This window comes from Mytilus californianus, unplaced genomic scaffold (genome assembly GCF_021869535.1).
Source record: "Mytilus californianus isolate M0D057914Y unplaced genomic scaffold, xbMytCali1.0.p SCAF_10, whole genome shotgun sequence".
NCBI lineage: Eukaryota > Metazoa > Mollusca > Bivalvia > Mytilida > Mytilidae > Mytilus > Mytilus californianus.
In genome coordinates this window covers 18236373-18263006 of record NW_026262582.1, presented here as the reverse complement: position 1 = coordinate 18263006, position 26634 = coordinate 18236373, and the positions used below count along the sequence as shown (strand labels likewise).

The following is a 26634-nucleotide window of genomic DNA, read 5'->3' as shown; positions in this document are numbered from 1 at the left end:
AATTTTAACAAGACACAAGGCTTCATCAGGCACAACATCTTCAAATTTTGGGATTACTCAATATGCAACTTGGGCAGGCAACATAACGTTACATATTTCGTTTTGGGCTATGATATTTTATTTTGGCCAAATATAATATCGTTCCCCAAATTTTTCTGAGTAGTTAGGGTGCCTACGTACCTTAACGAGGAATAGTCTCATCTTGATTGCTCAACAGCTCTATTTCACGTCGGTCTATGCCCACAAAGATTTACTCTTATGCGGTACCACGTGGAAAATCAAGTAAGGCTATACCGCTCGGGAACGGCTTGCTAAAGTACTCTGAGACAAGTGGACTGGTAGACGTACACACACGTGTATGCAAATACCCCTATGGTGACGCATTTCTGTCAAAGATATGTGGCTAGCTCAGGCACAGTATTTTAGCGGCAAATTATCCTTAATTATCTGAGAACACACTATCATTTTATGTACATACTGTGTGCTTTGTGTCAACTGCAGGTAGCATGTAATTTGTTTTGTTCTTGATTTACAATATGACAGAACTGAGTGAATTACATGATACTAGAGAAAAAATATCCTCAAGCATTCACACAGTGTGCCGCGCACACTGCTCGGATAGTTAAGTATAATGTTGGCGTCAGTTAGTTTACATTCATCGCTTTTTATTCAATGACGCCAAGGAAGTTTTCTGTAACATAACGTGTTGCCCTTAAGCCCAAATATTTGCATAAAAAGAATAATTATTTTATCATGTTTTATATTTTTTCAGTTCTTCAACAATATCAGACTCGGTATCTGAAATACTTTCTGCTGGACGTTTACAGGCTTTATATCAACAATAACTACTTTTGTAATTATGGCATAGTGTCTGTGATCGTTCTTATAAGAGTGGTCGTTAATAGCTATCAATTATCTGCGGTCAAGGTTTATTTATATTTAGTTGTATATCTCTAATCATTGTTCACGCCAGTAATTCTCTTATCAATTGGTCTATAAAGGTCAACGCATTGAGGTTTTATTAGTTAATTGGCTTTGGTCTGCTGTGTTGGTATTTACTTAGATCATACGCTTGATGTGTATTTTATTATGTTTGAAACATGTTATATAAATTGCAAATGTGAATCTTCAACGATGGATAAGTTCTCACACGATATTCAATAATGGACAAACATTAGGCGGAAGATACCAAAGTGAGAATGAAAGCTCATACTAGTCGATGAAAGACCGACAAAATCATAGAAATAAACGAAAAACGACAAAAGACAAAGTAACTGTCTACAAAACAATACATGGAAAATCTAAAATCTGAACAAATGTCAAATATTTTTGGTTTAAATTTTAGGCAATTTTCTCTATTCAGAATTCGCTTTGCCCTTTATTCTCTATTCACCAATATTCTCATTAATTATGTTTTAGCGATATTTCTCTAATTTCCTTTGTTGTGCCTTGTATCCTCTATTCTGCATACCCAACCACACATTCACTTGAAATATGTTTAGGAGATGAACCTCAAATTAGAAAAGCAAAGTCAATATAGGCTCACCTTAAACAAAAAACAAGTTGGAACCTCATTAATTTATTAACAGAAATTAAAATGAAAAAGTATAAATATAGAAAAAGACTACCAGATAATTAAAGAAATCTTAAAAGCACTAGCAGCAATGCGAATCTGTTCTATCGTATCAACCAAAAGACAAATGAATAACAAATGTTTTTAATAATTGATTGTCTGTCTTTGTAATTTTATAGGGTGAAGAAGCGTTGACCGAAGCACATTTTGTTTTAATTGCAAATCTTAGTACAGATATGTCACGTGTTATGTCACAATGATGTCATAATTTAAACATTTGCTAAAATTAAGGCGACAGTATTTTATCAAAGTTTTAAATCTCATAAATGGATTGAGAAGAGACAAAAATTGTAAATGAAGATAGCACTTCATAAATTTCGAGCATCAAAAGAACTTTCCAGAATTTACCTTCACCAGAAATGCTCAAATTAAAACATTTAAATACGTAAAAACGTCAGGAGCAATATGACGAAAAAGGACCTACAATCAATATCCACACTCTGCTAAGTCTAGCTTTGCCTGACGGAGTTGTTATCGTAGTTTCTTAGAAAGTTCTTTATTCACAAACGGGGAATTAAACAAAGTATCTTATAAATCATGTCAATACCAAGTCATTGATTAGTGAGCTGATGAAGCAATCGTAGGCCTAAACCAAAAGTGTTCTACAAAAACATTTTTTATTTCTATTTTCGTATTTTTATTGAAGGGAGGAATTCGCCCTTTTGCTATCTCCTGTAGTTTCTACAAATCCCAATGAATTGCACAATTATCGGCTATTGTTTGTTCTTAAAGAGAGGCGAAAGATACCATAGGAACATTCACACTCACAAGAAAAAGAAAAAGTGACAATGCCATGGAAAAAACGAAAAACGATCAAAAGACAAACAACAGTATACAAAATACAACATAGAAAACCAAAGACTGAGCAACATGAACCCCATTAAAACCGGGTTGATCTCAGGTGCTCAGGAAGGGTTAGCAGATCCTTGACATCACAAAAGTAAGAACTTAATTCCTTAGACACCTATAAAATGAAAGAATGAACATTAACTCGTACAATAACCACCATGACTCCAAAGAATGCAAATTACCTACCTTGGAACTAACCTTAAAATATAGTTACTTCTCTTTGTGAACATGACGAAAGCACTTCCTCCGGACTTAGAACGTCACAGAATGCATCCAAACCTTTGTTCTAAGGTTAACAATTGACTTAAATTTTCAATGACACGCAACAATTTCATAGGCAAAACTATTGTAAAGCTTTAATTCACTTTTCATCACTACTTTGCACGTAATTGTACCATTGAAACATAAGGTAAAAACCCGAGATACATATAATTACTAACACTACCGAAGTGTACGAACGAAATGGCGGGAGTTCCCAGTCGGCTAATATTAAAAAAATGGAAAACCAAAAACATCCGGTCACTTATGCGCATTAGTATGATTCAATATGCGGTTTCTATAACACTCTTCCGCTCACGCATGCGCAGAACTTAGTTCGGGTCCTTTGATGAACGAAATCCTATCTGACGTCATGAAACCACCTCCACTTCTACACTTCACACCAAAAATCAAATTGAACTTTCCCTATAAACTTCATATTTTGGATAGGCCACGAATGGAACCTTCAGTGATTTTTTGCAAGGGTTCTTTATCGTGCAAAGATCGTGTGACACTCACTCTATACGAGGCATCAGACACAGTTGAAAGAAACCAGAGGGAATAAAGAACAAGACAAGTTTGTATGTAAAAAGACTAACAGACTTCACATTACATAACACACAATAATAACATGATTTACTATACTCTCAAGGAAGAAGTTGTTTGGAAGGGGATACACATTTATGCTCAGGTGAAGTCAAAATGTTGCTTCAATAGATTATGAAATAAGATGTTTTGTTGTACTTGAAAATTCTCTATCAATTTTGATGCAAGCCCGCAAATCATTGATAATGTCAATTATAGCAAATTATCGCCATGTCTCAAAGTTGTTATATCAGTAACAAATCAGCGTAATTTTAAGTTATATACCGGTCGTATCTTAATTGAAAATGGTCTTTTGATCGCTGTCAGCAGTTGTATCGCACGTGTCTCGATGACGGCTTATGCCATTTTCCTACTTATTGTCCCGTTTCAATTTTGATAAAAAAAAAAAAACAACATTTCCCTGGACGTATCGCTCTTATACCAGAATTACTTCAATTTTTTTCGATTTTGGTAATATAATATGCTTACCTTTCACATGATAGCATTTAGGATTTAGATGAAATTTTACTTTGCTATAGATTTGATTTTTAGTCATGTATGTGAATCCTTTATGGTTATCTGGTTATGATGTTTCAAAATCAATGGTAAAACTACCTGTAGACATTGGTTTTATATATATTTTTCATATTTTTGAAATATGTAATCAAATCAGTAATGTTTTCAATGCTTTTTATTACTTCTAATTGCCAGAGGGATTTTGTAGATGAATTTCATATTTATTATAATATACAATAAAGCTCCGAACAAACGTTTTGGCTGAAGGCATCTAGGCTTACATTTTTCATTTAACTCGAGTCTTAATCTCTTTCAATTTTTTAATTTCATTAAATTAGTTACAGTTAAGGTGGAACATAACACTACAAGGAGATAACTCTGTAAAAATCAGCTGAACGTGTTATTGTTAAGGAAATATTAAGCTTCTCAATGATCAAAATTAGTGTTTGTCAAACTGCTATATATCCAATGAAGTTTTTCTGATAAAGTGTGTGCTTCAAGTTTTTTGAAATTTTTATATTTTTGTCAAAGGGTCAAAGTAAATTTTTTGTCAAAATTTTATGAAATTTAAACGAGCCAAATTAATTTTAGTCAAGGTGTTTGGTACCACCTCAAGTAAGTTTTTATTTGTCTTCCAATGATATTCTGTTCTTTGTAATTTGAAATAATGATATCAATTATACATTTGAGACATTTTCTAATAATATTTTCATTTGTTAAAGTAAGCAAACATTGTAAATGCATAAACTACTACAGTTTGCCCGCTTTTAGATTTGAATGTTGTTATTTAATGTTTTGGCTATATAGGTACCGGCAAATCGTGACTTTCAGTCAAGTAGACGCATATTTAGATTTTCAAAGTGGAAACAAGTTGGTCACTCCCGAGTCATCCTTGTTCATTGACAGAAATTATCAATGAAATGAAAAAAAATCTCCATACCTTGTCAAAATAAGCGCAAAAATTAAACAGTCATATACACAAAAACAGCTTCTTCTGAGACTGTCCACAAAAATTGGAATTTTGATTGGGACATACGTCAGAAAGATTCCTGATGTAAATAAAAAGTATGCATTAGTGCCATCTCTATCCGCACTCATATTTTAAATATATAACGTTCATCATTCGTTTTTTGAAATTTCATTCAACAAATGTGTATATTTTGCGTTTTGGTGTAATGAAATATGACATACTTTACAAAATCATCTTCAGAACAGGTACTTCTTCATTGATTGATCTTCCATCCGCTTCCTCATTGACTAATCACCCTTCAAGGTTTACTCCACCATTTTCTTTGGAAAATGCCTGTAAGTTAGGAATATGACAGTTGTTTTTCACTTGTATCCGTTTATTTATAGAGTTTGATTTTGTCAGTGTTGAACTTCCCCTTGGAGTTCTGTATTTTTGTTACAATTTTTTTCTATTTTTCAATTCATCAATCGCCCATCAAATTCTTCAAGTACAGAGTGATCATTTGGACAGAGCGGCAGCTGTGATGACCTCTGAAGATTACGATCTACGACCACTTCCGAAAGAATCGAAGACTGAAAGGAAGGATAACAAAGCTAAATGGACGCAGCCAAATATGTTTCATAACATTAACGTTACCGTTTTTGCTGCCCAAGATGCGCTTTTCGGAACTAACTGTAGTGTCATTGATGCTCGAGGCCAAATATTTGAATATCAAAAAACTTATTAAAACATGAAGAGCTTGTTAAAGTAAGCAAACATTGTAAATGCATAAACTACTACATTTTGCCCGCTTTTAGATTTGAATGTTGTTAATTTTTTGGCTATATAGGTACCGGCAAATCGTGACTTTCAGTCAAGAAGACGCATATTTAGATTTTCAAAGTGGAAACAAGTTGGTCACTCCCGAGTCATCCTTGTTCATTGACAGAAAGTATCAATGAAATGAAAAAAAATCTCCATACCTTGTCAAATTAAGCGCAAAAATTATTTAGTCATATACACAAAAACAGCTTCTTCTGAGACTGTCCACAAAAATTGGAATTTGGATTGGGACCTAAGTCAGAAAGATTCCTGATGTAAATAAAAGGTATGTATGAGTGCCATCTCTATCCGCACTCATATTGTAAATATATAACGTTCAAAATTCGTTTTTTGAAATTTCATTCAACAAATTTGTATATTTTGCGTTTTGGTGTAATGAAATATGACATACTTTACAAAATCATCTTCAGTACAGGTACTTTTTCATTGATTGATCTTCCATCGGCTTCCTCATTGACTAATCACCCTTCAAGGTTTACTCCACCATTTTCTTTGGAAAATGCCTGTAAGTCAGGAATATGACAGTTGTTTTTCACTTGTATCCGTTTATTTATAGCGTTTGATTTTGTCAGTGTTGAACTTCCCCTTGGAGTTCTGTATTTTTGTTACAATTTTTTTCTACTTTTCAATTCATCAATCGCCCATCAAATTTTTCAAGTACAGAGTGATCATTTGGACAGAGCGGCAACTGTGATTACCTCTGAAGATTGCGATCTACGACCACTTCCGAAAGAATCGAAGACTGAAAGGAAGGATGCAAAAGAAAAAGCCAAGCACAATGCAACTTGCCCGGAAAAACTAGTTGGCATGACCGATTCATAAGGAAGCAAGTGCCAAAAACATAAATGATTTTTGGCATTTTCTCATAATTTAATTGTGATTCTGACTAACATAAACTGATTATATTTGTATATGACTCATTAATTTTAGTTGAAATATAACTATGTCAAAAAAAAACCATAAATATAATACAGACGTTTTAATTCATGACATGAAGCTTGAGTCTTTTCTCTCTTAACTGTAAGCAAAATCGTCGAGTGGGATAGCAATGTTAGAAACGCTATTATTGTACCGAGTAAATCAATAATCAATTTCATTCTTTTGAGATGGTCCTTTATTTAATATCTCAACTATAAGACTCCCGACTCTACATACCGTGACGCGTGTATGAACGGTTTTCATACCGTGATGCGTGTACGTACAAACTTCATATCGTGATGCGTGTATGTACAGTCATCATACCATGATGCGTTTACGTACAGTCCAGATATGGCCAAACAGCACTGAAAAACCAAAGGTTTTTAAGAAATAAAGAAGAATTTAACATTTACGTTGGTCCTTTCAAGCGTTTTTGCTTCTTGCACAAACACATTCGGAGGACGCGGGGTAAAACGTTTTAGTCATATCTTACTATGTTGTTAGTTTCAAAATAATAGGCCGTTCGATGACCTATAGTTGTTAACTTCTATGTGTCTCTAATGGATAGTTGTCTCATTGGCAATTATACCACATCTTCTTATTTTTTATACTTATTACAATCCATCCAAATTCCTGACAACCTGAATTAAATATACATGTAAAAAGACATTAAGATCAGCAATACAAGTGTGTTGTTAATGCCAGATATGTCATTTAGATATAAATATTCATTGTAGTTAAACAAGCCGAAATGAGGCAAATTATAGCCAAATCAAAAAAATACATAGTGATTCTGAAACCTTGTGTTTTTAGCAAATTATATTTAGAATTACCCTGAAAGTAACATAAATACAGAGGAACATGATCCCAACTCTCTTAAAACTACATCTATCATATTCATCTGTGGTGTAAAGTCGCATGTACATCTTTAGGGAAAAAATATCTCATGAACATCTGTAGGGAAATAAATTGCCATGTACATTTTATATTGCTCTGATTGGATTTTCGATAAGAACCCACGTTTGGTTTGCACTGACGTTCCGGATTTCATTAAACGTAAAATTTTAGGTATTACTAATTAAAACAAATATCAGCTGGAACAATGATATGATTAATTGGTTAAAACTTTCAATGACAAAAAAAAAGACATAAAGTATAGAAAGAAAGAGATATTGTATGATTGCAAATGACACAGCTGTTCATAAAAGACCAAATAACATAGACGATGGCTAATTTCAGTTTCAAGACAATGATTAAGAAATACGCTAAATTTAAACAAGATATAGAGAATAACATGAAATAAAAAAAAAAAAAAAAAAAAAAAAAAAAAAAAAAAAAATCGAAATATTTTTGTACGTATTCAAATTTCTCAAAAATGAATAAAAAAATGATTTTATCTGTTTTCAATAATGATTTCCTGTGTTGAAAACCCATGCGCAGCGAGGAACAAACAGGTTACTCCAGATAATAGTTCGTATCGCTTTTTTATATTAACGGGCTATATGCTAATTTACGTTTAGGGTATGCAGACACTTTTTGGAAATGTTTGGTCTTCAATGCACTCCAACTTCATACTTGATTTCGTTTTTTTAACGTTTTGATCCGAGCGTCACTGATGAGACTTTTGTAGACGAAACTCTAGTCTATCCAACAAAATTATAAGCCTGGTATCTTTGAAAAGTTTTTGTTCAATCAAAATATACTATAAAATTGCAACTCAATTGAGAAAATCGAAAGCTAATGTTAAACTTGTAGGTTTTTAAAAATAAATACTATGATGTTTAATTATTTTTAATTATTTTTCTATTAACTCTTCCAACCCAAGTCAATGTCACTGAGCAAAAATTTATGTTACCCTCCCGGAGCAACTGAGATCTACTCCGGTTTTTGAGGGGGTTCGTGTTGCTCAGTCTTTAGTTTTTATGTTGTGTTTTGTGTACTGTTGTTTGTCTTTTTTTATTTTTTTTGCCATGGTGTTGTCAGTTTATTTTTGACTTATGAGTTTGAATGTCCCTTTGGTATATTTCGCATCTCTTTTAAATTCTAAATTGCCACTAGGACTAATAAGGTAGGACAAATTTCCCCTGTAGTTATTTCAATCACAAACTCAACACAAGAAAGATTGTAAAACCGACTGATGTCCAAATACCAAACAGTTCATATAATAAACATGTATTTAATTTTAATCATTTATAGTCAGATACTTAAGTTACGTAGAATGACTGTCACAATTTAAGGCGTCTCTTGAGCGTCTAACGTACACACTTTTAATCGTGGTTTGTATGATGAGTTTCTTTTCAGGATTCAATATTAATTGTGTGATTCTAAAATTAATTCCAAATGACACGTACACACACATCTATTCTTAGACGCAAGAAATCCAAGTGTGTTTAAGTCATCAATAATTCTAAACCGACAATTTAACGTGCTAAAGGGTAACGAACATTCATCAATGTTCATGATCTCGTTGATTAGTGCAACCTAAACAGGGCAATATCTTAATTATATTTGATGGATATACAGTACTATATATATATTGGTTCTAAACGCACTATGGAAAACAAAAACTGTGTAGGTGAGGATTAAGGCGTAGGAGCTCTAACAGCATTTTTACTGTCCTTATATAATGGTATGTTACGTTTGCTTATATAATTGTAATACTATATATATTATATTAATATAGAATGTAATTTATGTTCCATAAAAGAGAGGCGACGGATACCAAATAGATATTCAAACTCCTAAGTCGAAAACAACCTGACAATGCTACAGCCAAAAAAGAAAAATGGTCAAAAGACAACAATGTATAGAGTATCTATATGCCATTTTGTTTTCATTGTTGACATAGTTCTTTTTATAGTGATTAAGATAATGACACAATTTTGTCGGCTGTACCCCAAATTTTGACATTTTGTTTCTATTATGTCTGTTTGTGTTGCTCACACATTGTTGTCAATGTAATGGAATTCTATGCGACTGTCATACAAGTGAGAGGTTAAGCTAGCTATAAAAACAGGTTTCTTCCACAATTTTCTACATAATGAAATGCCTGTACCAAGTTGTTTTCCATTCGTTTGATGTGTTTGAGCTTTTGATTTTGCCATTTGATATATGATTCCAGTTTTTAATTTTCCTTGGAGTTCGTTATTTTTGTTATTTTACTTTTGTTTCCTTCGCCTTATTTAGTGCAAATGTTAAACAGGTCGTCAAGTGTATACCTGTAAACAGCAACTTTCATTGGGATAGAAATTTGCCTATTAAAAGTATACATTTCACATGTTTCAATTTTCTTGTTACAAATGTGGAATGGGGGAACATAGGGATCTAAAAAATATAAAGCTTGAATAACGCCTAAAATTTATGGTAAGTTTTTTGAAACAAAACTGACAACGCCATGGAAAAAATGCAAAACGACCTTAAGACTTACAACATCATACAAAACACAACATAAAAAACTAAAGACAGAGCAACACAAACCCCACCGGAAACCCGGGGGAAACCTCAGGTGCTTGAGAAGGATAAGCAGACCCTGCTCCACATGTGGCACTCGTAGTATTAATTATGTAAGGACACATTTGGTGATAATTTGGTAATTCGCAATCATGGAAAATAGGAACTGGATTGTGGTTACAATAATTAGAACATATTTGTCGTCATATGTGAAACAGATATTTAACAACGATCTACTAACTTGTAATGGCGTCCGAAAATTGTCATCGATGTGGTTTTTTTCACTAATATTCTCTCTTCATTTAACAATTTCGGTGTGAATACAGCATATTAAGTATTCTCTATTTTTTTTTTCAATTTGGAAAAATACAGGAGTCAAAAAGATATTGTATATGTTGTTAAGATTGTTGTTAAGATTCATCTTATCTTGACAATTCTGTTAGACCTAAAGATGTTCTGTCCTTTGAGGGTTTATCTGGTTCACGCACGTTTTAATGACCTCGATTCTGAAACGATTTATTTGTGATTTGAACATTGGTAAAATGCTATGCATCATTTGCATTGTTGTAAGCTTGATGTTTACATTCCCATTCATGTCTTTTAAAAATTTTCATCTATAGAGTTGATATATCTCATTCTGAAGCCATGATTGTTAAGTTAATTACAAATAAACTGTTTTGCAGAGAAACATCTATCAGATCAGTTTTATTTTACTCATCATCCTGCCATTCTACACCTCCAAACCTATACATGGAAATATCAGACGCATTATTCTACCAGTTCCACGGCCAATTCGAATTCCCGTTAACCAGGAAGAGCCAAGACGTCCTATAATATTATCTTCGACGACAACCAGAGATTCAAGTGATGGGTTTTCAGGATTTTTAGGATTACCCTTATGTATGTAATTATATATGCGTATAGAAACATTTTCGTTTTTTTAATAATGTTTTTTAGAACTAATGGTTCAATACTTTAAACATACTTTTGTGTATACTAAAGAAGTAAATCTTTAAACAAAGCTTATGATTAAAAAATATTTAACAATAATAATTAGGGATATATGTGATTGTTTATTCAAAATACATGTAAATGTTTAGATGACTTTTCACTTATTGCTAAGTTTTGTATTTGTAGCATCTAATGAAGAGCATGCGTGATATAATGGAAACATAAATATTCACACTATTGTCTTTGTGGTTTTTCAGTTGCATCTCAAACTGCACCAACAATGGCAGTGGCAACAATGATGATGGCAATGGTCATGATGCCAATGATGATGCAAATGATGATGACGACAACTACAACTACCATAAATACATCAACCACAACACAAGCAACCACAGTCACTACGCCAACTACGCCAACTACGCCAACCATGTCAACTGCGGGAAGTACAGCAAGTGGATGATGAGATTGAAGAATTGCAACATTGCGATGACTCACATTGATAAAATAATAAAATAGTAAAATAAATTATTGAAACAACACTGTGATGATTCAAATGTAACTATTCCAATAGCTTAACCTCCTATTTAAATATAACTTTGCAATTAATATTCGCAGATTATTTAAATAAGGTGTTTTTGATTATTATCATAATGAATTTTGAATTTGTTTTGTTTTATGTGTATTAACAATATTTACTTTAGTTGTTGAATCAAACTTGTTGAACATTGATTTCCATTCAGGTGCACTAACTACGATTTATACCAAACATTAAAATATGTTTTTTGTTTTGTTATAAACATTTATAAAAGCGGAATGTTGAAATAGTATTTGGCTATTATCAGTCAGTTTGGTTCAATTTTTTCAAAATAAGCTCAAAAACATCGCTGATGTATAATTGTCTTAAAAGTCAATAATTCAACCCGTAGGTGGAGATGGGTTACGCATTTTCAACGCGTGTTCTTTTAAAAGAACAGATTTTCAACATCAAAAAGTGAAACAATGGAGCCCGATTCAGGCAACCAAAAAAAAAAACAAAAAAAACAAAAACGAATCATTCATAAACTGAAAAAAAAAATTTAAATTTAATCTATGAGATCAAATCAAACATACATAAAACAAATCGTCATTAAATGATTGCTGGTTATATGAAAACAGACAAAATATCCCGATTGACGCCTAGATTGGGTTTTGCGTATTTCGATACTGTAAACCAAATAATGTTCAAGAAATTTAATTTCACGTCTTTTGCGGTAAAAAATCAAATATCATTCGTTTTGAATTTATCGATTTATTGATTGATTGATTGGTGTTTAACGACACTTTCAGCACTATTGTACTATTTCGTGGCAGTCAGTTTTTATTGGTGGAGGAAAACAGAATGCCCAGAGAAAACCACCGACCTTCGGTAGGACAACTGACAATCGTAGTCAACTAGGATTGAAGTCGAACACACCTGCCACGTGCGGGATTCGAACTCACAACCTAAGTGTTGACAAGCTAGTGATAGAGTAGTCCGACTACTTAAACCACTCGACAACCGAGGCTCCTCGAATTTATAGAAGAAAACTCTTCTCTTTGTATGACTACATTTACAAAGTTAGAAAACGCCATAACGAATCGATAGAAAGTGCAAGTTTGAAAAAAGAAGAATCTGTAAAAAAAGAGTTGGTTCACACTATCGACAAACATGACTATATAAGTTCAGTGATTTTAAGCATGCAAAAAGTATATTGCACATTTGCAGACGGCAAAAAGGATAGTTCGTCGAAGTTACTATCAAGCTGGATAGCGAATGTTCATCTAACAGATTTTGCTTATTTTCACTGATAATTGTTTAGGGTTTGGCGCTTTCTAACCGAATTTATAACATTTGTTTTAGTTTATCTTTGTAGATGTAGTCATATTAAAATAAAATATGACTTTTATAAGATCTTGACGAAATATGTTCAAGGTATTTGGCTGTTTGCTCGTTCGATGCTCCTCAAATTCGCTTTTTAGTTGGCCATATATAATATTAGGAGACGTGGTATCGTTGACAATGAAATACCTATCCACCAGAGTTGAAATGAGGTGGATATTAGCAATAATAGGTCACCGTACGGTCTTTAACAATGAGAAAAACCAATACCGTATAGTTGGCTTAAAAAATCCCGATTTTGAGATTGAAATTGAAAGAACAGCCAAATCCAGATCAGATGTTACGCAAGCTATAAATGCAACAATGCCAATGGTTTTTAATGAAGAGGAATTGAGGAATTGCAGCCTATTAGGCCAACAAAAGAATACAAAAACGGATGCCCCAAGATCTGGCCTTGATTAAACCAAAAGAAGTTTCTTGGGAGGTAAGTTATTGATGTAGTATATACTGTTGATGCATTTATATACCGGTATAAGAAAATCAAGAAAAAATTCAGGACTTAATGTAGTTTGCCACCAAAATAGCTTGGTTTACAGCATATTTGGTCAGACACAAGTATGATTATCATGGCATTTATTAATAACATGACTCAAAATACAGAGAATCCAGTCTAAACAAAATAATTAAATACATTTTTGACCAAAGTTTGACTGACATGAGATTGTTACCAGTGATAAAAAAGAAAAATAACTTTTGTTCAACAACTGTAAAAAAATGTTATCTTTCTACCGCTACATATAAATCCTGTGTTAGTTGTTATTATAATATTACACTCGCTTTATATTTTCAGATTTAATAGCCAAGGCATATACAGTAGCAATAAAGAAAGTGAGAGGAAAGATGAGGGATAGACTTAAAACGCTTTCTAGGAAATAGGACAGGAGATAGTGCCAGGCACTGTTTTATCAATGATTTATTTTATATGTTTTTTATGATATGTTATTCAATTTTTATTGTTTACAACTTCAAGAAATCAAATATAATGCTTACTAAGTATACTTTCAGCAATCCTGTGAGTGTTTTTTGCAAACAATTTTATTTAGTGTATTCAATTGTTTTCATACAAGTAAATACGAATTTTTTTTACAATTATAATTGGTTGAAATATATAACATTTGAATCACTCAGATGATTTTGCAGACTGCATTATTCCAATGGTAGTGTAACTTATGCAGAATGCGGAAAACTTGAAATTAATCAGCAGACCATTTTCTGTTTTCAGAGGACAAGGATCATAATTAAAAAAAAAATAATATTTGAGTGTGTTATTTCTTATCCTGCTGTTCGTCAACTGTAGTTCATTAACAATGAACATTCTTGATAGAGATTATTACACAGGAAATATTAAAATGTTTTTATTTTCAGATGTAACACAAAATATTAACAGACATAATTTTTTATACAAAAATACCATACTCATACAGCAATACTTTAATTTGTAGTTTCATTCACAACAAAATGTTTTCCACAACTGGTCCAGTCAGAATTTTTTCTTGAACTTTCACAACAAAAATCCTGGACTTTAAATTCAGTTATTTTCTACCTCTCTGAAGAAAGAAATTTTGTAAGAATATTTATGAAAAGGGATACTGATTTCATGCAAAGACAAATATTAAAGTATTTAATATTTTTCAAATTTTATGAAGTATTCAGGAATTAAATACACCCTTTACTTTTATCTAGCTTAAAGACTTTGGGATTTAAAGGGTATTTACTTCTTTCAGTACTGAAGGAGGTAAAAGAGAGTTTTTGTTGTTGAACTGAAATAATAAAATAAAATAGATAAAACGTTTACATAATAGAACATCAAAGGACACAGGGTGCAGTATCCATCCATGACACAGAATCAGTACATGCACAGCAAAAAAAAAAAAAAAAGGAAAGAAAAGAACAACACACTAAAAGCAAAGGAACAGCACTTTTATTGCTGTTCTTCATCTAAAAGTCACAGTGAGGCCTTCAACATGTCCAGTATGTGTAAAATTATGTACAGTGACCGATAGTTGGTTAAACATCTATTTCATTTGATCTCTGATCAATAGTTGTCTCATTGGCAATCATACCACATCACCTTATTTTATATGAGTTCTAGATAGTATTGAAATAAGGTTTGAATGTTAATCAGTAGGTGATTATAATTGTGGACACATTTTAATAAATTTGAAAGAAAATATTCACTATTTCAATGTAGATGTAAAATACAAATAGTACATTTAGTTTTTTAATCATTTAGGAATAAGTATTTTTTCATTTATTATACGTTTATATTAAAGCAAAATATTTTTTTTTATATCTGACATGGACTAAGTCTCTCTAAGCTGTGACTTTTTCTGAACAGGCATGGATTTCCCTTATGGACCCTTCCTCTGCTGAATATGGACAAAGGTCTACTTAAAAAATTTGATGTACACTCATTGGTTTGTTCAAATGAGAAGACTAGGTCCAATGTTAAGTTAGTGTTTAATTTGTTTGTTAAGAATTTAAATACGCTTTAGGGTATTTCAGTAGCGGTTTGAAAATTAAACACAACGATTAAGATTGTTATCAGTATATATTGAAATAGAACCAATTTAGTAACTGGTATTGCATCTGATAGCAATATTATATGCTTATACATATTTGTTTAGGGGCCAGATGAGGGACGCTTCCGGGTGCGGGAGTTTCTCGCTGCATTGAAGACCCATTGGTAGCCTTCGGCTGTTGTCTGCTCTATGGTCGGGTTGTTGTCTCTTTGACACATTCCCCATTTCCATTCTCAATTTTACTTTAGTTTCAGAGAAAGTATAGAGTTAAATTACTGGTCACACTTGACAGGTTAGTAGGGGTCATCAGACTCTGATGGGAATGACTGTAGGCATTTTGTCAATATCAAAGGTTTCTGTGAAAAACTTGGTTAGAGAAAACTTTGAACAAGAAAAATTGTTCGAAGTCATCTGTTGTTTATATCAAAGTTTTTTTCTGGTGAAGACAAGAGGAATTCAAAGTTGATAATGGCTCCAATCATGGAAGTAAAATGAAGTCAATATATATAATACTTCCATGCTCCAATAAACTTATCAAAGACTCACAGCCTTGTTAATTCTTTAATTATATCTTCTGTGCATTTCAATTTTGTATATTTGTAACACATTATTTGTTTTATCCTTTTTATGGACCAAAAACGAACTCTGAAAATACAAATACAATCACCCATGACACCAACACATCGGCCCCAATTTCAATTCCTTATGTTGTATAAGGGATTTTACCTTCTAATTTGTATTTTTAAATCTGTTACTGTATCTTGAGTGAATAGTTTTGGCTGTTTAATTTATGCTACGAGGAATTCTAAAAAATTTGGGATATACTTTCATTTTTTTCGGAAAAGGCTTCTTTAAAATAAAAACGCAAACAACGGTATATTGCTTGGTCTTCCAAGTGCTCCACGAAACCTCTTTCTAAATTATTAACATCTATTTCATCAGCAATCAAAGCCGGGCTCCAAAGTTATTGTGAAACTGCCTATTCTAGAGGTGGCGTGGGTCAGATGTGGATACTAAAAAATTCAAAACTTTTAATGTCTTTTAGAGTACATACAATCTAAGACTCTCTCATCTTGCAATAGTATTAAAACATTTGACTTTTCTACACTTTACACAAGTATTTCCCATTCCAAACTAAAAGACAAATTGAAAGAGTTGGTATTACTTTGTTTCATTAAAAAGAATGGCGAACGTAGATACAAGTATCTTGTCTTGGGGAGGGATAACTCCTACTTTGTAAAGAATTACTCCGATTCAAACAAAAACTTCTCTGAAACTGACATTATCGAGATGCTTGATTTCTTGATTGACAACATATTTGTTACGTTTGGAGGACGTGTTTTTCAACAGACTGTCGGAATTCCAATGGGAACCAATTGTGCCCCTCCTCTTGCCGACTTGTTTTTTTATTATTATGAGGCTGACTTCATAAAGGAACTTCTTAGGAAAAACGATAAGAAGTTAGCAATATCCTTTAACTTTACTTTTCGCTATATAGATGATGTTCTCTCACTAAATAATACAAAATTTGGTGACTATGTTGAACGAATCTATCCCATCGAACTAGAGATAAGGAAACTACAGATACAGTTTAGTCTGCCTCATATCTTGACTTACATCTAGAAATTGACAATGAGGGTCGGTTGAAAACAAAACTTTACGACAAAAGAGATGATTTCAGCTTCCCAATTGTGAACTTTCCATTTCTATGTAGCAACTTTCCAGCAGCGCCTGCATACGGAGTATATATCTCCCAATTGATACGATAATCCCGGGCTTGTATTTCCTATCATGATTTCCTTGATAGAGGATTGCTGCTCACAAGGAAGCTATTAAACCAAGAGTTCCAAATGGTGAAGTTGAAATCATCCCTTCGTAAATTTTACAGACGCCATCACGAGTTGGTTGACTGTTATGGAATAACCGTTTCACAGATGATATCGGATATGTTCCTTATGTCGTAACTACAATACCCTTCCCTTTTCACGAATGTGACCTACCGAATTAGACTATTTACCGGATTTGTAATAACATAAGCAACACGACGGGTGCCACATGTGGAGCAGGATCTGCTTACCCTTCCGGAGCACCTGAGATCAACCCCAGTTTTTGGTGGGGTTCGTGTTGATTAGTCTTTAGTTTTCTTTGTTGTGCCATCTGTACTTTTATTTGTCTGTTTGTATTTTTATTTTTGGCCATGGCGTTGTCAGTTTGTTTTCGATCAATGAGTTTGACTGTCCCTCTGGTATCTTTCGTCCCTCTTTTAAATTTGAAAGCAATATATTTATGCACCGTTTCTTGAAATTGCAATAACTTTGCTTATATTATATTAACAATTGCAATATAAAAAAATGAATGCAAACATTATGTTGTAAAGAATTTCCATACAATAAAAAGGGGCAAAAAAACCAATGGGACATTTAAACTCATAAGTCGAAAATGAACTGACAACGCCATGGCTAAAGTAGTATGCTTACATCCACATCAATTGGATCAACTTTGGTGGATGGTTGTCTCATTTGCAATCATACAATATCTCTCTACTTTTATATTTCCATACTGTCAGGTTCATGTTTAGTACTTCTATGCACTTTCTAAAGCTGTACATGATAGATATAAGAAGATGTGGTATGAGTGCCAATGTGACAACTCTCCATCCAAGATACATGTTAAGTACAGGCTTTGAAAGTCTGTAAAAATGCAACATGGCATGCAAATTGTATAATCATTTAGCAGAATGTTTATATATTAGATGTTATTTAGGGATATTTTTGTTGATATACAGTTTCTGTACTCATAATACTGGAGGGAAATTAGTTTGATAAAAGAAAAGCATTTTATCCTTTAATGAAAAAAGGTAATAATTCAATGAAAATAACACTTTAAGAGTTTGATGGGGTCCAAAGCACTTTTATAGATTAACCTTCATCAGAAACACCAACAACCATAAATTTGTAAGCAATGGATGTATAAATACCTTAATAAGTGAGGAGCTAATACAAAAAGAGACTTAAAAAGAAAACCAAATTCATTGAAGATCAACTTTGCTTGAGGGAGTTAGAACCTTTATGTAATAGTAATGCATGTGTTTTGCTTTTTCCACTGTGTTACTCGCAACAATGAAAATTTATCTATAGAAAGAGTTTTTTAGTAATTAAGCTCAAATGTGGTAAAACTTTTCAATCAAAGTAAAAAAAAATATATTGTAAACTATTAGGTCTGGGAATAGGAAAAGAATATGTATTGGACATATTCATTTTTACATTCAAAGCAGTCTGCCATTGTTACACTACAAGTACAGCGAGGTCAAACCACAGAAATGTCAATTCTGCTTCTGTATCTGTATTGATGCTATCATTGTTCAGACAGTTAGATCATTGATTATGATATAAATATATCAAAATATGAATATTAATTTGGTGGATCTAATTAGTCATTGATTTTCTTGACTGTAAAAAACAGATACCATCATCGGCTGTTGACTCAAAGAGTGCTCTGTCATAAACAGATATTATTGGTACATTTTAGGGGACCTTTTTCAAATAATAATTGTGATTAATGAATAAGTGGCTAAAGTTTAAAATTTACTCTTGAACAAAGAAGATAGAGAAGTAATGATAAGTATGATTGTGAAGTTGTTATCTTGGACCAATAACTTATTCACACATTCCTGCATTTATACATCACTGGCTTTCAAATTTTAGGTTTGAATGTTTCTTATGAATCTTATTATAGATCCAGAAAAGAGCTAATATGACGGACGAAATTTAGAAAGTGTTCTTTTCATCATGTATGAAACCAAGGATTGGTATTGTAGTCTTACTATACGAATCCTTGAAACATAGAAAAACTTTATTGACAGCAATTCAAATTTAATACCTCAATAACCTGTGATGTTCAGAAATTCAAATTTACAACAAAAAACACTTTATCTGTTATGACCGCCCCACACAAATATGTACATTATTTTTCAGTTCTCAAGGTTAAAAATTACCCATCAATTTTCCTTTCCAAAACCATGTATAACATATGAAAGGGACACAACTCTTGCCTTGTAATTTACTTGTCAAACCAAATACCTACCTGTTGATTAGGACACTTACAACATGATGCAATACAATGTTTACATTACTGACTAATTGCCCAATTATGTCATAGGTCATAGGTCATGTTCTGATCAATAAAAAAAGTAACCTTCAGGGGATCAATAACAGCTTTTGTGAATGTAACATGACATTGTACAGTAGGTGTCTTTATAGGGCCAGAAAAAGGGGAAACATGTTGTTTTAAATTTGATTTGGATGAGTAACATTTTTCATGGAAACACTACTAGTCATCCATGGATTTTTTTTCATAGCAAAATAATATTGAACTTTTAAATGGCCTTGGTTTTTGGTATCTTTGGGTTGCTGTTTCACTGACATGTACCTAACACCCCCTTTTTGGTCATAATATTCTATCCATGAATAGTAAGAACAGAAGACTGTGGTTCTCCATTTGAATTTAATAGTATGAGTTCCACCATTGAATAAGAATAAGAATAAGAATATCATTCCAATCAAGGGCCCTTGATGGGCAGCATGACATGTACACATAAAACAATACATCATGATTTGTAATTACAGAAAAACATTTTTTTTATATACATTGAAATGAAACATTTAAAAGTTCAGACATGTTATTATCTCCATTCTATATAAATCACATACATTTAATTCCAGGCAGGACCAGAACCATAAAATCATTACAATTATCATTGTTACAACATACATTAATTTACATTTCGTCTAACATCTAGACATGTAATAATATAGTTCCTTAAATATTTAAGTACAGACAAATTTTCATTAGTAAATAACCAAAAATATTTTGCCTCATTTGAGAGATATGAAAAATTAGGACAAATACTGTTTATCTCCTTGAAAAATATCTCCCTATCATCTTTGTATGCTGGACAACTAATAATAAAATGTTGTTCATCTTCAACCAGATTTAGAGTACATTTCTTACAAAGCCTTTGGTCTCTTTCTATATATAAAGTTTTATACCTGTCTCTTTCTAGAGTTCCAGCCAAAAATGTTGAGTCCAGGCCAGACTCATCTAGATGCTTTACCAAGGAATCTATATATATATATGAATAGCATTTATAAGTGAGATAAGCAATCTCACCAATTTTGATATGTCATTTAGAAGTCGCATGAATAGAAATTAACTATTAAAATAAATTCTTATACATCATAATGAAATTCCTTGTTATGTAATAATAGTAATTTATTCTTTCAGATGAATATTTAAATAACTGTCATTGTATTTAATATAGTTGTACATGAGCATATTAAACTTTGAAGATTTTTTGAATTTATAATAATACTATGATGCAACTGCATGTAAAAGGCATCCTACATGTATGAAATTTAATGCATATTAAATATATCTGTAAAGATGAGGCTGAATATTTCAAATGATTTAAGTAAATCATTTTTAGAATTTGTAAATTTTCAGTTTATAAATTAAAATGTAATTCTAATGAAACTATGGTTGTAAAGTCCCTTAACCTTAATTAGGGTAATACCATCACTCTAGGAAGAAGTCTACATTGCATTCAACTTGTCTGTCTGTCTGTCTATCCACCTTTTCATTTATCTGTCTGTTTGTCTGTCATTCAACAAATATTTTCTTCAAAGTTTCTCAGGTACTTATGAATTGGATGACTTCAGCATGTTCAGTAGCGGTGATGGTGTTAAATTGTAATGTGAGATCTTTTCAGATCTGTAAGACACCTTCAGACTGTTTGTGGATACTTAGAATTTTTCAATATGTCGAATGAACTTAACTCTGATCTTAATAGATATTTTTGTCATTAATTTCTCCAGTACTGACTAAACAGAATGACTCCATATTTGGTCAGCAGACTGACAATGATGAGTTGTAATGTGTGATCACTTTTCAAATCTATCAGACACTTACTTCTTGTTTGACCATACCATGTTGAATGAACTTAATATTTTCGTCACTCATATCTCCAGTACTGCTGAACAGAATGACTTTTTATTTGGTCTGCAGCTTGACAATGATGAGTTGTACCGTGTGAGTGATTTAAGTACCTGTCTAAGACCTACTTCCGTTATACATTGAATTACAATTGGGGGCATGAATAGTGTAATGATGCATGTAATTTCGGGTTTGTCTTTCCAAACTTTGAAGTTTTGAGCGTATTTATTTATTAAGCTCACTGAAATTGGCTAGGAACCGATTGAACCTTTATACTTTATATTGATTTGTTGAAAAGCTTTGATTGCAGCACAAATGTTCCTCAGAAAGTTTTTAGCAGCTCTTTCTTTTATATATATATATATAGAGATGTTGGGTGGATGTTCAATGCAATATATATGTATATGTAACATACATCTAGCATTAATACTTATGGTTTGCTGCAGGTTGATTTCTCTCACTAATTAATGTATTGATTGTCATCTCTAAATGCAAAAAGGATGAAAAAGAAAATTTGAGAATTTAAATCCTCAGTGTTCCTGATTTGAATCTTTAATACCTTTTCCTTAATGAAATATTTGAAAGATGTGAAGAAGTTTAGATTCATTAATCTGATGGATCTAAAGCAGTATACTTTTGTAAGAAGAGGACATTTTTGTAATTATCAGAATGACTGCTCGTTAATCTACCTGCTTCAAAGTTTCAGGCATAATATACAACCTGCTGAAAAAAAATCTATTGTAAAGACTTGAAACGGTACACTTATGTATCTGAGTAATCAATGGTTTAATATAAGTTTTGTGGATATTTAATGATGTCATTTTGGTCCACATTCATGTTACAAAGTAGATTTTTTACTGTAGATATGATATTTACTAGTATATAATATCTTATATATATAAAGATATTATTAAAATGAAAATGAAATCACAGTTTTATTACCTCTACGCAGAAAAAAATTTTTGTATAGAGTATTTTATAAGTGCCAAAATCAGGGGTAAATCCAGGATTTGATGTCATGGAGGTGTGCTCCAGAGAATCGAGAGTCAGAAGATCTTATTTTGACATAAAATTGGCTGTAATTTTACCTATATAACATTTTTTTCATCTTTTAGGGAGGCGCACTTCAAGTGTTCCCCCATCTTAATTCTAATATATATAAAAATAAGAAGACGTTGCATGATTGTCAATGAGACAACTCTCCATTAGAGACCAAATGAAGTAGAAATTAACAACTATAGGTCACCATACAGCCTTCAACAATAGGCAGAACCCATACTGCATAGTTAACTATAAAAGGCCCTGAAATGACAAATATAAAACAATTTACAGAAGAAACCTAACTGCATGTAACCATTCAAAATGTAAACAGTACTTGTCATACACATCAAACTTTACAATTGGGTTTTTTCCAAACTACATGTATTTTATTTTGCCTTTGTGACAATTGTCATTTACTTAAGAAAACAAAAAATGCATCTTTGATTACACATGAAGTTTAATAGCAGAACAAGGTTTATGATGTATCATTCATTTATGCAGGTAACGCGAGTTCTAACCTCCCTTCCACAAGGTGTATTTGACTCTGAAGGCATAAAAGTGGGATTGTCAGTGTAGAAAGTCAGTGGTTCTCTATGGCAACTCCTGCATCCCTCACCATTAAAACTGGCTCCATAATTATATAACAAAGTGTGCTGAAAATGGCTTTAACGTTTCTCTTTTTTTATATAGATAAGACCGTTGGTTTTCATTTTTGAATTGTTTTACACTAGTCATTTTTGGGCCCTTTATAGCTTGCAGTTCGGTGTGAGGCAAAGGGTCTGTGTTGAAGGCTGTACTTTGACTTATAATTGTTTACTTTTTACACATTGTGACTTGGATTGATAGTTGTCTCATTGGCACTCATACCACATTTTTGTATTTCTATTAAACACAGACCAAAAATCTTTGATAGTTTGTAACCATTCTTCAACTGATCAACATTTCACTAAATGATTATGTGGATGTTGACTCGAAACATTCCAGATAAGTTCCCACATTTAGTTAAGTGCCTAATGTACACAAAACTATACTGAAAGGTCTTGTAGATCATACATAATTTGCTGTGAATATTTTATTCATAAAAAAATTCTCAATGGAATGCCATATTACCATTGATTTATTTCGTGCTAACGTAGAAAATATTTGTATCTTCAACTTAAATATAAATGACTTATCTCTCTGGATCAATTTGTAACATTTTTTGTGTAAGTGATGACATGCTTTATGTATTAATCATGAGAGTATAATATAGTTGCATGGTCATTGGTAGTATATTATTTGATGGTTGCGTTCTTATGTAAACAATGCATTTTCAATCTTATCAAATTTAGTATTATCCTGTATATGTACATGTATTGTCATGTATATTAGATTGTGACACTATAATAAACTATTTACTTACTAATACTCTGTACTACAAGATTATTAAAAGATACTTTTTTTCTATAAAATTTAGATACAAATAAAAAGTAGGGAATTTTTAACTACTGATGACTCATTTATTTCCATGGATACCAATTTTCGTGGATTGTGGAAAACTTGAATTTTCGTGGAAATTTGGTTTGTGGTTTGTGTCAAAATCTGCATACAACCTCATAGAAAAATTTATAATTTGTTGTACATTTAAATTTGTGGTTCACATGTACCGACGAAATCCACTGAAATTGGTATGCAACGAATAATAATGAATCCACAATATTTTTTAGTATGAATAGAATAATTTCATTTATTATCATTTTCTTTCAGAATTGTTTGGAAATGGAAAGATATTTAAAAAGTGAACCAAAATTAACTTCTTACAAAAAAATATCAGACACAAACCCATGGGACGATTGTGTAAATTGTGATTCAAAGTATACCGAACCTGATGGTATCCGATTAGAAATGAAGGACGAAAATGGTGAATTTCATCATTTAGCCGATTTAGATGATTATGAAGGATCAGATGATGAGAACGATGATGATGATGAAGACGGCAATGAAACAGAAACGGAAGAGAGACTTCAGCAGTTAGCACATTTAAATCTAAATGACCCTTGTTCGGATAGAATTAGTTTACATAGTTTTAGTTCTGCATCAAGTGGTGTGTCATGGGACAGTAACCATAGTGACCCGCCATTATCTCCTATTATTCCTAAATCTAATGACCCATTTGCTCTAAGACTTGTTGCTCAACCAGGCCGCACAACGACAGTGGCAGTGCGAATACCTCAAGCAGAAATGATGCGACATCAGCGATATTATATCACAAGTCCCAGTGGGGCCAATCAGGGGCGTAGCTACCTTCTAAATGAAGTGGAATCACAAACTAAAGGGCGAGGGTTCTGGGGGCCCCCAGTATGTCCAGGGCTTTTGCCCTGGTAGGGGTCCAGGGGAGCGAAGCCCCCCGTAAGCTCCGCATATATAGTGTTTCAAAACATTATCACAACCGTAATAAAACTTGGACATTTTTGTTGTGTTTTTTTTGTCAACTATTTGTTTGACTTCGAGTCGAATGAAGACTAAACATTGTCGTTTGCGTATTTGTACGCCGTGAAAGTTTTTAAAATCACGGAGATGAATTGTTCCATATGCTAGTATTTGTATTGAGCAAAGTAGATTTAAAAAAACAAACAATAAACATAAACACAATACTATATGTTGAGTTTCTGTTAGAAAAACATCATGGATACCAAATACTTGGTGGACACATTCTCATATATTTTGCTAAACATATGTATTTAGATGTTTAAAAATTTTGTGGGTAAACTCTACAAGAGAGGGATGTGAATTTCGAATTTTACGTAGTAAGGAATATTTTAGCATAAACATCATTGGATACCAAATACTTGGTGGACACATTCTCCAATATTTTGCTTAACATATATGTATTTAGATGTTTAAAAATTTTGTGGGTAAACTCTACAAGACAGAGGGATATGAATTTCTAATTTTACGCAGTTAGGAATTGTCGAAGTTGAAATTAATGAACTTTTTCATAGGGAATGGTACTTTGATCACGATCTTTTTCATTATCCAGCTAATTAACAAATACATATGCATTCGACCAGTTGTATGACAATATCTAGATGATAACAGTGAAGATACGTGTATTAAAAGTTTGGTGTATCTTTCGAACAAGAATCAGCAGTTTAGTGTCCGACTCGGACAGAAAATTCATTATAAAATTGAATGACCAAATAGTCCAGTAAAACGAGTTAAAATTAACAATTTATTTAAATGCTTTAACAATCAACCATTCGTATAGCCGGTCCATATAGAAACGACTTCCAATTATCGAATCTATATACAAGATGTTTTTTTGTTAAATAGATGAAAACGTAATACATGTACTGGAAAATATGTACTTTTTTTTTATAATAACAGCAGTTCCAACTTCTCATCTGCTAGTATACGGAAACTATTGATTGATTGAATTGTTATTAATGTCCGGTAGCAAATATTAGATGCACACCAGGTCAAGAATACGTTGACGTGATGTGAAAATGAACTATTCGTGTTGTCAAGACCTACATACTTGGTCAATTTTGAACTAGTTCACAAGGTAACAGTCATTATTCCTGGATAGATACGAGTTGAAGAGTCTTCGTTCTAGTACGATGTGTGCTATGGGGCAAAGCGGAAAATAATAATTTGCAAGTTTTTTTGTTAACCCGAAAGGGATTATGTTTTTTTTTTGCACTCAAAGCGAGTCTACGTTATGGTGGTGGTACCGACAACTATGTAGCTGGTATTTTCTAAACAATGCCAATAATATAAAAAGTTTACACCAGTTGTATGTATTTATGGTACACATACATATCTTACATGATTAAAAATTTCGCTGCATGTGTATTCCTCTTGCTTTTATTCTTTGTGCTGTTTTTAAAATGCATACATAGAAAGACCAATTCCTGTATATGTTAACTTTGTCCCCCTCTTTCTCTCTGTTTTTTTTTCTTTTTTTCTCTTTTTTTTTGTGTGAAAACGACGTGGATGCACGTGCTGCCGTGCCTCCGGGTAGCTACGCCCCTGCCAATGGACGACCTCGCCCTTACACTGCTCAACCACTTCAGCAAAGACCCCCAGTAGCTTTAAATGGCAAAATTCGTACAGATGTTAGTCCCGACATGCGTAGACGAAATCACAAATGCCCATATAATGGGTGTAAAAAAGTTTACACAAAAAGTTCTCATTTAAAAGCACATCTTCGGACACATACAGGTAGGTT

General features: G+C 32.5%; 3 protein-coding genes across 4 annotated transcripts in view; 2 read left to right on the top strand and 1 right to left on the bottom strand.

Annotated features, from left to right (window-relative positions):
* LOC127717716 (Krueppel-like factor 6) overlaps positions 1-26634 on the top strand; it is a 177913-nt gene that overhangs the window by 79586 nt on the left and 71693 nt on the right. The gene's annotated exons all lie outside the window — the stretch shown is intronic.
* Positions 1-26634, bottom strand: part of LOC127717715 (uncharacterized) — a 66677-nt gene that overhangs the window by 11364 nt on the left and 28679 nt on the right. The window lies entirely within an intron of this gene.
* Positions 8823-11524, top strand: LOC127717718 (uncharacterized). The gene is made up of 3 exons (XM_052223496.1): positions 8823-9180; positions 10685-10901; positions 11210-11524. The coding sequence occupies exons 1-3, from the start codon at positions 9178-9180 to the stop codon at positions 11410-11412; spliced, it is 423 nt and encodes a 140-aa protein (XP_052079456.1). The 5' UTR covers positions 8823-9177; the 3' UTR covers positions 11413-11524.